The following is a 17,688-nucleotide window of genomic DNA, read 5'->3' on the forward strand; positions in this document are numbered from 1 at the left end:
ACCTCTGATGACACTAGACAGTTGGATAGTTTACAGTTGATATGTAAATTCAATGCTAAAATCAAGTGTATGCTAGTGCACAAAAGTTTAATGCGATATGATCACTAACATACAGAAGCCGAGAATGGCCACAATCGCAATGATTTTTTTAATAATGTCGTTATCTCAAGTTTAAGAATTAATTGGTTTGTTATCTTAAGAAAATGAGCTTTGTTATCTTGAGATAACAAGATAATCCTTTCGTTATCATGAGAAGACAAAGAGGATGTTTCCTCTTACTACTTGTAATGTATAATGTTATAACGTACTTAAAATGCATGAGGTCAGGCGTGACATGCTGGCATGCACAGATGGCATCTACACAATTATACCACTGGAAATGTCAGAGGAAGCCAGAAGCTACGCATTACTGATCAATGCATCAGCCTGCACTTTAATCAAGGTCAAACACAAACAGAAATTGCATTGGTTCTTTCTAAGATAACACTCACATCAGTTGCTGTCATTTCGGGAAGGGACTGGCTGGAAGCAGGCTTCATACTTATACCACCATAGATTATGTTGTTATCTAGAGAAACCATCCCTTTGTTTTCTCAAGAATTAACATAAATTAACCGCTATTACAGAGAAAAACAAACAAAAAACAGGCTTTGTTATCTCAAAATCACAAATAATTAACTTGCGTCCAGAAATGGGCAGAAATGGCAGATTGTGCATCCAAAGGCCATGAAATAGTGAATAATGCAAAATATACAAGACATGATGCAGTCTTTTAGGTGGATGTGTGTCAGTGCTCTTTGCACTGGAAACAGTTTTCCTCTCTGAGAGTTTTAGTAATGTGTCTCCTCATTCATGACATTTACTGCTGCACTTTGAAAAAAAGCTGTAACAAAAGACTGGTGTATGGTGTATGAATGTGACAGGGTGGATCACATTTTGTAACAGCATGAACAACAGAACAAGGTTAACTTTTTTTGAGGAAACAGATAAAACTGGATTCATACAGCCAGACTTAGACCCAAACAGAAGATGAACAGTGCAGAACAACCAAAGACAAACACATGTAGAGACTTAAAAGCAAGATAGGAGACATGTGCATCTGACAGTCAAGTCATCTGGGCTGACAACAGCAGAATGCAGGATGGATAGATAGGCAAAATGAGGTCACAATGAAAAGGAAAAAAAATATCTTTATTTGGTCTTAAAATATTTATTTTCTTAATCTGAATGGGTTGAGGTCTGATTGCTCCATATTTCCAGCCAACCTTCTATAAAGTATCTCAGTCTTTTAGTAATTTAAGATTATAATTTCTTTTTTTTCATTTCTATCAGGGCTTGAAATATGCACAGTGATATACGTAAAATTTGAACTGTGCATGTAATTCTCAGCTCCTCTTGCACAGGCGCACATAACTGTTCAGGGCTACGAACTCTCATACATTGGCTTTGACACAATGAACAATTTTCACACGCTCTGGCACCACACCTCCAGTGTCTCACACACGTAGTGAAAAATAATTTATTACTGATAAAATTGCAATGCAGAAGAGGACACTGACAGCGCACAGACAGACAAGACAAGACAGAGCAGCACAGCACAACAGCAGCACCGTAAAACAGCAGTCAAGCCAGCTTAGATTTTGTTGCGCTTGTTAAAAATTGTTACATCACCAAAGAAGTCCTAATGATTAAACAGTTTCCATAATAAGTTTGCTGAGTAGCACAATGAAATTCTGCTCAGGATGTTCCAGTAAATGACCATTAGTTCTCTCACTACATTACTGTGCAGCAAAAGTAAGCTCAAATGAAGATGTAATACATTTGAAATGTTCTCAATTTGAAATTCTCATAAATTAAATAAATAAATGTTTTCCTGCAGGGGTTTTCTGAAATTTTCAATGTAACCTTTTTTTTTAGGATGTTCAGGATGACCGTGACTATGATCATGTAAAATCTGAAGTTACTTTATTGTACAGTTATGGAGAAAATTCAACTCTGATAAAATTTCATTATAACAGTAAATATTACTTCATATCTGAACTTTCATTTTAACAGTTCTTCAATAGGTTTGTTGAAATGTTCTATAAATATGACTATGTCAAATTTGAGGTCATTTTTATTATCCAACTCCAAATTAAACTGAAAAGTTGGCAATCTGTCTGCAGCCATGGTGAAGTGCTGAGGGAAATGACAAATAAACAAAATGATGCAGTAACAAAATAAAGTGCATATCATTTTAAAAGTCACATGCACCAGTGCATGTATACAGAAAAAAATTATTCCAAGCCCTTCTTTTACTTTATTTTGGTTTTTTGTTTGCAGTGCAAACTACAGGTACCCTTTGTATCATTATTATTTATTGTTTTTCATTTTCCCTATCTGTACTCATGTCTGTGCTTGTGCTGCTGCAATAAGTGAATTTTCCTCCTGGGAATCAGTAAAGGTGTATCTGACCTGATGCTATCTCTTAAATGAACATACATTCAGCACTTTTAATGGTCTGCTAGTCTCGACAATACAGTGAAGAGCATTGTGTAAAATGCCATCAACATAATGTACATTTTGGTACTAGAGGTTTCAACATTTTTGACAGATTCTAGGCTGACTTCTTCTCACTGTGGAGTATTAAGTAAATACTAAAAGTCCAAACTACACAGACTTTGGGAGTTGAAAAGTCAGCAAAGCACAACATCCACAATCACAGAATATCTCTGAAAAGGTCCTAAAATGCTACAGTCTTCCTCTGTTGAAGTTCAAATTTGTTCAGTTTACCATAGATTGCATGAATTTATTCTCTTTTGCTTGTCAATAAATACCTTTTAATGTGCATACTTACTCACTATCTTTGTGGATCGGAGCAAATAGCAATCACAATGTGACTGAGCAAAGGTTAAAACTTGAGACAGGCCTTTAGCTTTATTTACGTTAGCTTGATAAACAAAAATTATAAAGAAACAATCAGCTGAGCAGGAGCTTAATCTGAACACCTCATCATCAAGATAATATGAATTATACAGAATATGAAATCAGTCCAGCTGCCTCTCTGCGTTCAGCTCACAGCCGTCAAAATAAAACAAATAGCACTGGCCTACTTTCTGAGCTTCACACATTCCAGACATCTGCTGTGTGAAACATCTAAAACATTAAAATGTCTGTGACTAACTGCAGCTCTAATACGCTGGCATTCACAGGAATTTCTGTAATTCTAATAGAGTTAGGCCTGCTCCATCCTGCAATCACATGACAGTGGTTGCCCTCGTGCTGCAAATACAAAGCATTCACAGACTGAGGAGCACCACCCAACCCTCACCGAAATAAAAAAAAAAAAACATGTGATCATCCAAAATTAAAACAACTTTTAGAGCTTGTAACAAAGCAAACTCAGAGTCAAGTTTTGATGCATTGTGACTGACAAAAAACTTTGCATCACACAAGGACACACACACACACACACACACACACACACACACACACACACACACACACACAAAAACATATTTTCTACCACGCCAAAATGAGGAACAATAGACCCGTTAACAAATGCTTATCAGGGAGTGGCATCTGTGGAGTATCCAGTGTGGTAAAGCCCAAACAGAGACAGTGTTGTTCTGCTCACCTTCCTTTTAATGTCAGTGAACTGGGAGAACATGAGCGACCAGTAGAAAGCCAGTTCTGTCACATAGTAGCGGTAAAGACCGAGAGTCAAGACCTGAAGACACAGAGTTTAGACAGGGTCAGGAAATCTTTTTTTTTTTTACACAAACTATATTAGATATCACACAGTGTTAAATGGAATATTCATCCTCAAATCAAAGATGCATATTTTCCCCTAGTTATCAATCGAGACTGTTTTGGTGTGAGTTAGTTGCCTAATGCTGGATATATCGGCCACGGAGACGTCAGCCCTCTCTCAAAAACATTTTAAGTCGATGGTGGTGCTCAAAGCGAAAGCAAAAAATACATCTGAAAAACACAGCAATGTCTCTTTTCAGAAATCATGGCCCGATTACTCAAGATAATCCAGGGACCTTGTTGTGAGCAGTTTCATGTAGTAGCTATTTTCTTTCTACTAAAAAGCACCCTCCAACTGTTTGACCACACAGAAGGAAGGATGCATCTACTGCTAGCTCTCCTAGCTCCACTGAGCTAAATGATGTTACAGTTCAGCTGAGGAGGACAGCATTAATGTTCACATCCTGCGCTGTCATCAGCCTCTCGTCTATGAGTAATGGTGAAACGGTTGGAAGGTGTCGCTCGGTAGAAAGAAAATAGATCCTACATAAAACTGCTCACAACAAAGCTTGTGGATTATCTTGAGTAACCAGGTCAAGATATCTGGAAAGAGACATTGATGTTGAGTTATTCAAATGTATTTATTTTTTGGCACTTTGTGCACCACAAGCTGAGTGCGATCTGGTTTCATGGCATTCAAGAGAGAGAAGACATCTCTGTAGCTGATATTTCCATATTTTGGCGACTCACGCCTAGATTGATAAATAGGACTACAGGTAAGAGGAAAAATATGTATTTTTGATTTCAGGGTGAACTGTTCCTTTAAGATTTAAGAAATGACCAACAATGTGCTGATTCACAATGATGTCCTAACTTACTTAACCAATAAAGCATGCGAAGCAGTGCTATCCAGGAAGCTGTGTCATGTCTGACTATGTGTCTTAAACTGGGTGCAATCTACATGATTTCATAATAAAGGCAGATAAGGATGGACAGTCAGCAGTTTGTAGAGTGTGACGGTTAAAATCTCTGTTGTCCTGAATAAATGCTGAAACAGATGAAGCCTTTTGTTGTACACCAAAGCATACTCTAACTTTACAGCTGTATTCTGAATAAATATGAAAGGAAACTTCCAGCTTGAGTTTCTATATGATAAAAATGTTACCAGTGGACCTGTCTTGGACTTAAATCTGCAAGAGACAGTCAGCTGACAGTTATAAACACCGATAGTTATATCTGCAACAAGAAATTCCATGAAATCAATGAAAAAAAGACTTTAAGACCTTTTATAATACCACTCTATATGAAATTTAGAACTAATTACACACCAAAAGGGGCAATATACTCTTTCAAATAAACACTGATGTCCGTTTAAAATGAACAGTGAGGCTAAATTACATTTATTATACTCTCTGAGCTTACGGAAAAAATTACACTAATGAGACGTCTGGCTGGCAAGGCCTTAGTTTAATGATGCAGACAGTGTGGTCCAAACACAAAGGTAAAAATAGAGTTTGTATGGGTGTTATAACAAAGTCTGTTCTGCCATGAAATAGAGATTCCTTCTGTTAAAATTATGTTTCCCGTAATGCCACCACTGAAAACAATCATGGTGACCTGACTAAAAAACATTTATGACCAGTTTAATCTGAATTTAAGATAGTTCATCACTTTTTAAAGCCTTTTATTAGTAATTGTGTATTTGAGATATTTTAAGACTTCATTTTTGTTTTTGTATACTTCCAGTGAACAAAGAATCCAGAAATCAATCCAAAAATTGAAATCATAGAGGTATGTGTTTAACAACAGCAAAACTATATCAAGAAGAATCATCTGTTTACAAACTCTCACACAACTTGTGCAGTATAATCCAAGTCCCATTGGAGCAGTCATATGCTCAGTACTTCCCTAACAGACAGCCTTTTCTGACGGGGAACTGGACTAAAAGTGAAATTTAACAAGGCCAGACTTCGTTGACAAAATCAGTTATTTTACCTCTCAACACAGGAGCTGCTGGTCTACCACTGCTATCATCCGTTAGTTTGTGTTATTGTGTGACTTCAGTGAATCTTAACTAACTCTTAAAACACCAAAATCACACAATAACACAAACTAACTACAGATTGAGGCAGCTGAAGACCAGCAGCTCCCATGTTCAGCAAGGTAAAATTACTGTTGTCAATGGACTCAGACTTTGAAGAGCAAACTGATATGTTTCAAGGATTTCATTTTAGGGAAGCACCGAGCATACAACTGGATAAATAAGACTTGGAATATACTGCAAAAGATGTTTGAGAGTTTTGTTGTTGTTAAACTTGGACCCTTATGACTTCAATTTATCAAGAAATTTCTCGGCTTTCAGATTCTTAGTTCACAGGTATGCGAGGGTATGCTTTCTTCAGGAATACAACATAACATGCGGTGCAGGACAAAGGCAGTGAACTAAACACTGTGCCGTTCACTCAAGCATAATGTATCAGGAGGAAAAAAGTCAATACAAGCTAAACTTTTCATGGTTAACTTTTCACCATTTTATTAGGTACAAAGTAATGCAATCCAGTGTAATAGCCCCGCTATAAAAGTTCAGGTTTCGACATTATAGTTTCAGCTCAGAGGTCATTTTTGAAGTTGTACTTGTTGTATTATACAGAGGATTATATGGCAGAGATTAGAGAAGCATTATACCTGATAGGGATAACCGTACCAGCAATGCCGTGTATCCCACATCCAAGGAGACTATAAAACAAAAAAACTCGTATTAGTTATAAAATTAATCCATAATGCTATTATCTTTGAAAATAAATTCAGCAAATCAAAAACTTTAAATGAAAGAACAAGCAATGCTTAGCTTATTTTCGATTAATTGATCTAATCGTTTGCTCACCTGCCACAGAAACCGGAAGCCATAGATAAATATGCACAAATAAAATGTAAACCTCCACCTGTGGGTACACAAAAAAGGAGTTACAATACAGAAAATCGAGCATCAAAAATCAATTGTGAGCATATACTTATTCTTTACCAAACAATTAGCTTGACAATTTTCACCACAATCCTTACTCTAACGTAATCTGACTTTCATACTGATTTTCTAGATGAATCCAAGTCTTCATAACAACAGGGACAAGCCAAAATGTTCTCAGTCTAATGGTCTTAAACTTGTCCTCACAAAGATAGAAATACTGGAGCACACACACATACTGCACATACACACACCTTGCAAAAAAAACCATCAACAACAATCATTGTGCGCTCAATCCTGCAGAGAGGTTAAAGGTGAACACAATAGGAATAAACCTACATGCTCTCGCAGAACTTAGTGTGTGTGCTGGGTTTATCTTGGTTTCTGCGGTGTCTGAACCAGCGCTGGACCTTCCGCACCTCCCAGTCCAGCTGCTTGGACAGGCCATCCAGATGGCGAGTATCTGGATTCTGTGCAGGGAGAAAAGAAAATGAAAACAGCTCAGCTCTGATTAAAGAGCCCAACAAGAGTGATAAAAGAAATAAAAAAATGTAAAAAAAGCTTGGCCATTATGTAAACAGTATCGAGTTCGAGCATATTGCAATTTAGAGCTTTAATCTCTGAAACTCTCAAGATAACATTCTCCATGAAAGCATGAGAAGTCAGCGAATACAAACACTATCAGGAGAACGTCTGCTCCAAAAGTTTTTTAGTGAAAACTGCAAGATGCTACAATAGAAGTGAGAAATTTTCTGCAAATGTTACCATCAGGACAGAAATGTGCTCTTGCATAACAGTTTCGTCACGCACGTCTGTGCCCAAGTTCAGTCCACCAAGTAAAATCCATGTGATTTCTTTTCATCATCTTGTTCTTGATTTGATTCATTAACAATCAGTTTCACCGACTGGATCCATCTTCCTCTTAATCACATGTAAAGCCACTCACGACTTTTTAGTTTCAGCTAAACTGTTGCATCTGATTTCATGACAGACTGGTTTTGGTCTGGTAGAGGGTATACTGTAACTCTGAGAAATATTTCAGCTTGTGTGTGGTGTCTGAGATAGGATGTCTGCTTTAAAGGCAGGCAGTTTCCCGTTTCTGAATGTAGGTCAAATTGAACAAACTCACAGAGGACCAAGAAAACAGTAAAATAAAATGTGTAAGCCTAATGAATAGACCATATCACCATTATGCTGCGTAAATAACACTGCAAGGTAGACAATTAGCAGTTGATTTCGATTGTGGCCGTAATTGTAACACTTAATGATATAGAGTTAAAAACGGTGGTCCAACATCTGACGTTTCTGCTGTGCTTTTTTGTACTGTGTTGCCTTGCTATCATCTTTGATAAATCAAATCTACCAGCATGGAAGCTGAGCTGTGGACGAGGGCTGCTGCAGTATTACGGCCACCTAAAAACAACAAACTAAAAAAGCAAGCAACTCCCCTTTTTAATGAAGTAAAATATTTGTTTTTGTCAGTGGAGTCTGGTGGTTTTGAGAGAACAACTTCAGATCCCCAACAGAGAAAAGCTTTCTGGCAGCAAGGTAAAGCAGTGAAAATATTCCAAATATAGCGTACACTTACACTGATAGTGTTTTTTTTATTTTTTTTAGGTGTGCCCTTTTTGGACAGCGTTTGCTCAGTGCTATTTCAGTTTATGTGCATGATGCGTGGGTTTTTAACCCGGCAGTTATTGTAAACAAACATTTTTATTTTGACCTTTTCTCATTGTTATTTAGTTTGCCTGAGCAACAGCTTTGGTCCCCGTTTACTTTCTGTCAGCTACTGCATCCAAACAGTCCAACGAAAAATACAAGTGACCTATGTAGAATGTTAATCTTGTCAAGTTTAAGACAACCTATAGTTTGAGACCTAAAAAGGAGACTCCAATGTTGTTTAATGGTTAAAGCTGACACATTATGTATCTGATATGTTCTCCTCCACTGTGTTTAATACAAATACCGTTTAGTGGAATATGCATTCTGGTGAATCTTGGAAAAAGAAGAAGGATAAAACATTACATTTTGTAGACACGCTTATCTTCAGGTAGTTAAGAATGATTATTTTTAATTATTGAAGATGGTGTTACTTGATTTTTTCACTTGTCTTGGGCAGATGAAAGTGGACAGACTGGAAATGGCCTTTCAGCTCTGGAACTTGCAACTAAATCCCATTGCTGCGGTTCTATGGCAGTCTCTGTAACAGGTCAGGTACCGAGGTGTTCCCGAGATCACGTTACTTTTGCTATGTTGTTAATTGAACAGTTGTTCCAATAAAGTTTTGGTACTTACACATTTTTGACTTGTAAATACCCTTTATGTCAACATCTAAGTTCAAATTATGACAGAGAAACTCGGACTTTTCTGAAAACTCCCATATATACGATTATTGTTCATTACTGCAGAAGTCCCTTAAAGCCAAGCAAAGATCAGTCACTTACAGCAGCCTAAACATGCATTGTTTTTGTACTTAAATCCAAATTTCCAATCAAACCAATATTGAAGACTTTGGAAATCAATGAAGGGGGACCTGATTTTAAATGATGCCAAGCATAAACAAAAACATAAAACAAAAACAATTATTAAGTAAACTTGTGACCAGTATGCAAACCAGTTAAAGAGAAATAAAATCTTACAAAACAATGAACAATATATAATAGCTAAAAGTAAAGTAAAAGTAAATATACAGGATAATTAACACATTATGGTGATGATGTATAGTTAAAAGCATTTACAGTCAATTAAAATGAGATCTGACATTTGGTATTTATAGCTGTAATGGTGGCAGCGTCCAAGCTTAAGGTCTTCTGTGGATTATTATATGTATAAATTGCACCGTAAGAGAAAGACATTTTTCATAATTCAGTTCTGATGAAGAGAATGTTGATCAACAACTTATTCTGTGAGCGAGTACCAGGATTATGAGTTCAGCGTTAAAAGGGATGAAATATAGGGTGGAGACATCTGCATCAAAGCTTTATGGTTGAATAAACACCAATGCTGGTCCCGCCGAATAGCCAAATGTGGCAAGCCGACCTTTTCGTATAAAAAGGATGTATATAGTGTTTATTGTGGATGCGGCATATTTTTAACTCTGTAATCTTACATCCATCGTAAAATCATTGGATAATATTAACCACTAATACTCAAGTATATAAAGGCTTCTTTAAAAGGAGAAAGGAGACGTAGAGAAAGAAACTGAACCTTTGTGATGGATGTAAACACTTTCTCCAGCACTGCATTGGGCTGAGCTCTTCGTGCAACACCTGGATGGATGTGCAGACTCCGCGCACAGGTACTGGCGATAAATCTGTGTCAGCAGTGAAACAGAAGAGATGTCAAACAATGTTGGTAAAACATTCACACCAACATGCGCAGAGGAAAACTCACAGGACCTGTTTGGCACAAGTTTTAAATAACACAAGCTAGGGTTCCTTTACTCAATCAAAACAGAGAATCTTTGTATTAAACACCTGAAGTGGGAAAATATTTTACAGGGATAGCTGCTTTTGTTGACATTAGATGGTATGATATTCTCACAAGTAAGTCAAATCAGTGCATGGATAATCAGATGGGAGCCAAAATATGCACCAGGAAAGGCAGAAAAAAGATGACTTGGAAGTCTTGCTGTTAAACATGAACGTAAACAATGCAGGTTTCATAAAATGATCAGCTTTGCAGATGTTTCATGAGGAAGGAAATGCATTCGTCATGTTTGTGAGTCCTCAGGGATACGTTGTGTTTTTGTGAGAAACGCTGAATGTAAAAATAACTTGTGTTTGTATACAAAAAACACTCCATAGGGCATCTTTAAGTATTGTGATGCACTGTAAGAACCACTGGTGCTTCAACCACTTCTACATCAGCTACTAGGATCTCTTAGGTTCAGGCCAGGGTTTGGTTATTTTTAAACAGAATTTACAAACACTTTTTCCCTCTCTTATCTCAGTCTGTCTTTCTCTGGCTGCTCCAGTGTGTGTTATGTGTTTCCAGCAGGAAAACACAGCCACAGAGCGTGGTTAATGTGTTGCATTAGCATGGCTGGCTAACAGCTAGTAATGGATGCAATAAGGAGCTTCTTAAAATCCCCAGTGATTCTGGGATGTCGCTTTCATTATGGGAACATTGTGACCTTGTATGACCTCTGCCTGTAGTTTTATTCTGCATTATAGCTTGACTGTCACCTTCAGCTTGGACAGACACTCGTACAGCATACCATTAACGTTTATCTGAAATATTTTAGGAGAGCACTGCATTGAGTAACAGCTGCCATTTATTGTGTACAATGAATAGCATATTTGCTATTTTAGGCAACTTGTGTTTTTTTACTTGTTGGAATACCTTCTTGCATGTCTATCGCACGCATTAATCCTTCTTTTTATAGAAGGTATAGTTCAATTATAACACAGATAGAATACAGAATAAAATTAACCTGCAATCCGTGAGTAAGGTGGAGTCAGGTCTGTTATCATTTGTTAGAAATTGTCATTGAGTTATATTTTATTTCTTATTTAAAGGATGACTTTTGGTTTTTTTTTCTGTACTCTGTTAAACCAACAACATTATTTTGTTTTTTGTTTGTCGTCTTTATCCGTGGTGTTGTTAGTGTGAATGAATGTACTGTATGTGTGGCCCTCAGGAAAAATAGCCAATGCTTATGCTGATGGGGATACAAACAAATAACTCAGAAAGAAAGAAAGAAAGAAAGAAAGAAAGAAAGAAAGAAAGAAAGAAAGAAAGAAAGAGTCTCTGTGCAAAGTAATACACTGGCCTTTAAAAACATTAAAAACACATGCATGACAGAAGAAGTAATTAGCAGAAAATACTTTCATTGCATGTTGTACTGTGGCGAGAGATGTTTCAGTTTTAGGGTCCTGTGTGCGGCAGCTTTCTTTCATCTGACCACTTGCTAAACATCTCTGAACAAACCTCACAACTACCAGTAAAGCAAAATAAGTATGCATTAATATTTTACCATTGAGTCATGCCATCTTGTGTCAAGAATACATCTGTACTATCTCTTTAAATACATTTATTGACAAGCAGAATAAAAGCAGCTCAATCAATCATTAACAAGCTTGTCAGTGTGGCTGCTGCAAAAATGTTCACAAAAACTCTTAAAGAAAAACATTCCTGTGGTCTTTACTTGTGAAATCTAGATCTGTGAATGTGAAAAGGCCTCTAGCATGAACTCTTTTTTAAAAAAAAAAGTCATTTGTGAGGCAAATATGTGGAACTGCTTGACTGAAACTGACTTTACAGCACAGACACAGTGGGGCTGAGACATTAACCACAGTGGCTTTCCGAACAGCTCCCACTGGTTCAGGCTGAAGGAACACTAAACAACAATATAAAGCTATTTGGACACTTGTTCGGTTTACAGGGTAATTCCAAATTTGTTTCTGCAAGATGGCTCAAGGTCCAGTTCGCTATTGATTTAGAGCCAGATATAAAGCTGTATAAATAAATAAATAGGTAAATAAATAAATGAAATCCAGACCTTGCTATTATTTTCACAACTGCCACCATGTTTTAAACACGGATAAACGTGGATAACAATGGGCGATCAACTGATCCTCTGGTCATTTTGGTATCTATTAACTGTAGATATTTAGGCCTGCTTGTAAAGAAATGACCTGTGAATGTACAGCACAGCACCACAGTTTAATGCAGTTACAGCATATGTAAACAAGTTGTCGCTATTAATTATTGAACATTCGTCCCAAGAGTCTTTGATGACCTTTTTTTCAGGCAGACTTTGTTTAACTAAATAATGGAAGCCAACTTCCTTCATTGTGATGAAAAAAAGAGATCCTGTAAGTCATAATAAAGTTAGTATCTCAAAATATGACATAATATCTACCAATAATCAGAAACTTTCTCAAAATAGTTTTAAGTTACGAGTTATAATGACTTGCAGGATTACCTTTTCATCACATTGGCAGAAATGGACATCCATAATAAAAAAAATACAGTATATAAATTGTCAACATAAAGAACAAAAGTGAAAACTCTAATGTTTAATCCTAAATTGCAAATGTGTCCTTGATTATTGTTTTATTTTTATTTACATAAACAAATTGTCAGGAGTGTGGGTCACTTAGGGGACAGTTAAACATGACGCAGCAGTATTTAACACAATACTGTAAAGCTGTGGATGTCTCGTAGGTGCTGCCTTTATATTCACAGAGTTCCCCAAAAATAAAGAATAAGCAATAAGAATGTGAAACACAAAAAACACAACAGTTTCCTCAATGGGTTTTTCTCCGCTTAAGAAATTCCTAGTCAAATCAGTCACAGTGAAGTTACTCATGGCCCTAAGGAATTTGTCAACTAATTGTTACATTTATTTAAATCAAAAAGTACTCAAACTGTGTCTCCATCAGAACAATGCAGTCATGAAGAAGTATCTATTAAACTCTGGAATTCAGCAAAGACCCAATTATAGTCTATACTTCCTATTTTAATTGTAAACATTACTAATAGCAATATGTATGATAACTTCTAAAAATATTTTCAGGCTTTTTTTGTGATCTCTACATCTATTTTGCCACCATTTGATTTTTGACAATCTCTCATAGCGTGTGTTTATTTTTTTTATCAGTCGATCACGACATTAGCAAGATCACTTTTGTGTTAAGTATGTGTTAAAGAAATGCTGAACCCGTGTTGCAACATAGAGGAATTCTCTGCACCACACAGACGATGGAGGTTTCATCATACAAAGATCCAGAGCCACATGTTTCATTATGGCAAGGATAAAGAAAACTCAAAAAGCAAAAAAAAAAACGCTTTTTGTCTGACATATAACCACTCACACTTCTTGTCCTCCCTGTTATATTAATGTCTCCCTCCAATAAGAAGCTTTACCTCAGAGCGTCTCTTGTCCTGAAGTCACCTTTAGTTTGAGCAATGACAGGAATGTCGGGCAAAGAGGCTGAGTTGAATTATTTTCATACCACCCAAACTAGCAAGCGCACTTAAGGTACAAAGACGAAAAAGAGTAGTTTCAAACCTACATGTGATTTACTTAAAACCGGCTCTTTAACCAGTTTTTTTTTTCTGGAAGTTCTTTAAGTGACCTTTAAAGAGCAGTTTCACTCCACACATTGACTGAATTTCTCGACACTTAAAGGAAACTGGCCCAAAACCGCAGCGTACGGATGACTCTGTGGCACTGACTAACATTCACACACAAGTTAGACTGGATGGGTCAGCTTCATGTGACATGGTGTTGTTAAATATTACTAAGAGCAATTTACATGCCAAACCTCATTTCACCGTTTAATGGCACCTTGAGCATAAACATGCATCATGAGCAAATACAACACGCAGTACTCAAATCAGTGTTTGGTACTTTGAATGTGATGCAGCCTCTTAGTCTAACTGCCCGTGAACTGACGTAATGATCGAGCTATGAGTACTCACATTAGCTATCAAACAATCTCCATCAGGCTGTTACCTGCACATTTCTTTATCGTCATTGCAGTGTCAACTTGCACGATAAACGCAACGCAAAATACTGTGATATCACACAATATTTTATAATATTTAATATCACTATATCACTATACAAAAAATACCTCAATATCAACACTGTGAAGATAATGTAAGGTTGACTATTGGTGCTTTCACTTTTACACAGCAAGATTTTTTTTTAAATAATCATCAGTAATGTGGATATAAAGACTAAGTGGGTAAAAGTAAATACTAGAGCAGCCAGAACAGTCTGTTTACTTCAGAAAATGAGATCCCTTTACTGTGATGCAGTCTTTAACACCGGGAAAAGACAACACTTATCCTAAATCTGGTAAAACATCTAGTCTCATATTGCAATATCACAAGGGTTTGGTGTCTTGAAAAATTACAATATCAGCAACACCACCAATACCCTGACAGTGATAACAACAGAGTTCTTCATCTGATATGTTTTTTTCTCCTACATTGTTTCACATCATAAGAGCAGAGTGCTCCAGTCATGAGTCCTAAAACCCGAAAACGAATTTGCATTTCAGCACTCCCTGTTCCCTCGTCTCAAAGTCAACGGGTTTTTGAGTGTTTTTTTTGGTTAAATGCCTTAAATAAGGTCTTAGAACAAGCTTAAGAGACATTTACATTTTGTTCTATGAAATGAAATACCCCACTTGCAAAAGTGGAAGCTTTTGTGTGTCATTAAAAAGGCGATGGCCAACAAGTGACTGAATGAGACTACAGAGCGTCATCCCGCTGTGCCGCACACAGCTTTACAGCCTCGTTTTGGTGGCAACATTAAATCATGCAGCTGTGGTGTAGTTGGTGGTCTAACGTTAGCTTTTTACTTCTGGAGACTGCATTTTCGCTTCAAAAATCCCAACAGTGTCGTTCACCGGTGAAGATTATCTTGCTGAACACATCTTGTGTCATATATGTCTGTTTGCACAGGGCTTATTTTCTACAGCAATCCAGGATCCAGTCAAAAAATCCCAAAGACTTTTTGACGAGAGAATCAGAGTGACACTAACTTCCGGATTAGCCTCCAGAGAAACATTATCCATGTGGCACTATATATAGATGAATTGCCCACTCCTAATGCACTCAGGGATTGAGTTAGTGGAAAGTTGCACTCTAAAAACTAAATATCGATCTTTTTTTAAATTTGGTGCCTTTTGTGCTCAGTTTTTCAGTGTTTAATTTAGTAAATTAATGAATGCTGGAAATAATTTCCTTTCATTTATTTTATTCAACAAGCAATTTATTGTATTTTGAGCGGTATACTGAAAGGAGCGGAAATGCAGAACTGAGTACACTTTATGTTTATTTATCGCACGATATTCAACATTATCAAATATTGCATATTTTTCCTCAGATAACGCAGCTCTGTTACCTAATCCCACGGGTAAGGTAAAAGACGAGCTGATGTGGCACAGAAACTGGCATCAGTCTGGCTTCTCTTGTGAGCACAGGCCTTTCAAACTTTAAGAATAAATAGCTCGCGCAGGCCCGAGCCTGCAGTGCCGCTAATCGGTGGATAGGAAGCAATAGGAGGGGAAAAGGCGAGAGATGCAAGATAATCTATTCATGTCAAATGTCAAAACATCCCTGTTCTTTCTCAGACCCTGACCACTCCAACATACACAAAAGCCTGTTACCAAGAGACAGGCTCAGTGTGGTCTGTGTGCACGGACGCTAGTGGCTCTGACAGCTGTGAAGGGAAAGCAGCAAGCTACATGCAATCTGGGAAAACTTCCCAGACGCAAGGCCTCGGCTGAGGCACAGGCACGACTATTCATGGCACAGTGCTGCGTGTAATTATGGCCTTTGTTTGACTTGTGAAGTTTTAAAGCAGAATTGACAGTTACGTGTAAGAAATGTGATTTTAAGAAGAGACAATGCCAGATTATGAAGGTAATAAACAGAACAGCTGAAACAGGAGGATGTTTAATGCAGCACGTCTTTGTTTAATGTCTACGCTCACTTCCTTTTGACAAAGAGAATACCTGCCTTTACGGGGAAACAGTCAAAACGGGCTACAACTGATTACACAGGAAGTCTGGCTACTCACAATCTCATACACATCCCAGTTTGTAGTCTTAACGCCGTTCAACCCATGACACGGCTTAGAAAACTCAAGGTTACAGCCTGACTGCTCACATCTAAAGAGTCACTGCCAAAAGCAAAGCCACGATTACAATCAAACAAGAAGAAACTAGTCTCGAAGAGGCGGTCTGGGTTGGGCTCTCGAGGACAGCCGTCACATTAGTTAGAGAGAGGAACTGCCTGCAGGTAGAGGAGGAATCCTGCTGACAAGCTTTCTGATTACGTGAGAAAATGCTGTCTTTCAAGGACAAACACAAAACTGTGTGGAGATAGATGCTGGTGAAACGCAAGACAATGATGAGGTGATAAATATATGATACTAAGAATGCTAGAAGTAAATTTTATCTCATCGTTTGGCCATGTTATCACTCACTCCAGCTGTCTAAGATAAACCTGTAAGACGAAGATTTAGTAAGATAAACGAGCAGGTTCTGTGGCTTTCAGGAGAGCATAACTTAAACTAGAAAAAGCAGCTTTTTTTTTTTTTTTTTTTTTTTTTTAAAGAAAATGCACGTGTTCACTGCTGAAATATTTAAAATAGTTCAAACTCTAAATTGTTTAACTTTCTGGTTCACTAGTGATGTTTAAATAGCAGTTAAGGAAGGGCTGGAAGAAGTCTAAATTTGACCTCAGTGTCAGTTTCACTTTGAAAGTAATTTTGTATGAACAGTGGAAGTTGCTTAAGTTTGAGAAGCAGAAGAGGTTTTACTTTTGTTGTTCAAATGCAAAGACCTGACACCTGACAGGGTTGGAGGTAAGGCTGCAACTAACTATAATTTTCATTAGTTATGATTAATGTGCAGGATTTATTGGTATCAAGCAGTAAGGATTGTAGATTGCAAATCAAATGGACCTAGTGATTTAAACTGATACAAACACTGGATAAAGCAGTTTCATGTTTTAAAAAAATTGTACAAATAAAATTTACTATAATATATGGCAAAAGTATCAAATCCTCGCATCTGAGAACCTGGAACCATGAAAGTGGTTTGTTTTGTTTTTCCTTGAAAAATGACTAAAACAATTAATTGACTGTCAAAACAGTTGTGCATGTATTTTCTGGCAGTGAAGCATTTCAAGGAGAAAAGTCAGTTACAGTGTCAGATGAAAGCAGTTAAAATGTCAGCTGACGTGAAAGAAACAACAGCAGTTAAATTGCAACTGAAGAAAAAAAAAAGGCTCAAACGCATAAGTGTGTGACTGTGTGAACCTGACCCTCTTTCTGTAGGTTTGTGTTGGTAAGCACAGAGTGTGTGTTATATTAAGCACATTGTGTGCGAGCAAACAGCAGTGTTCAGTGTTCAGCTTCTGCAGAAAGCAGGAACTCAAGCTGCGGTGTGATGTTTTTATCTGATAAATAAATGAATGAACGAGGCAGCCAGCATCAGACAGTGACAGAGTTAACACTTGATAAC

The 17,688-nt window shown here is 37.2% G+C and overlaps 1 protein-coding gene across 2 annotated transcripts in view; it reads right to left on the minus strand.

Moving 5' to 3' along the window:
• cers5 (ceramide synthase 5) overlaps positions 1–17,688 on the minus strand; it is a 30,346-nt gene that overhangs the window by 8,100 nt on the left and 4,558 nt on the right. For both annotated transcript variants that reach the window (XM_042508598.1, XM_042508607.1), the window contains exons 2-6: positions 9,902–10,007; positions 7,034–7,164; positions 6,617–6,674; positions 6,418–6,468; positions 3,617–3,709 (exon numbers count right to left, since the gene is read on the minus strand). In XM_042508598.1, coding sequence (XP_042364532.1) covers positions 3,617–3,709; positions 6,418–6,468; positions 6,617–6,674; positions 7,034–7,164; positions 9,902–10,007 — 439 coding nt within the window. The remainder of the gene's footprint in view (positions 1–3,616; positions 3,710–6,417; positions 6,469–6,616; positions 6,675–7,033; positions 7,165–9,901; positions 10,008–17,688) is intronic.

This window comes from Plectropomus leopardus, chromosome 2 (assembly GCF_008729295.1).
Source record: "Plectropomus leopardus isolate mb chromosome 2, YSFRI_Pleo_2.0, whole genome shotgun sequence".
In the NCBI taxonomy this organism is placed as follows: Eukaryota; Metazoa; Chordata; class Actinopteri; order Perciformes; family Serranidae; genus Plectropomus; species Plectropomus leopardus.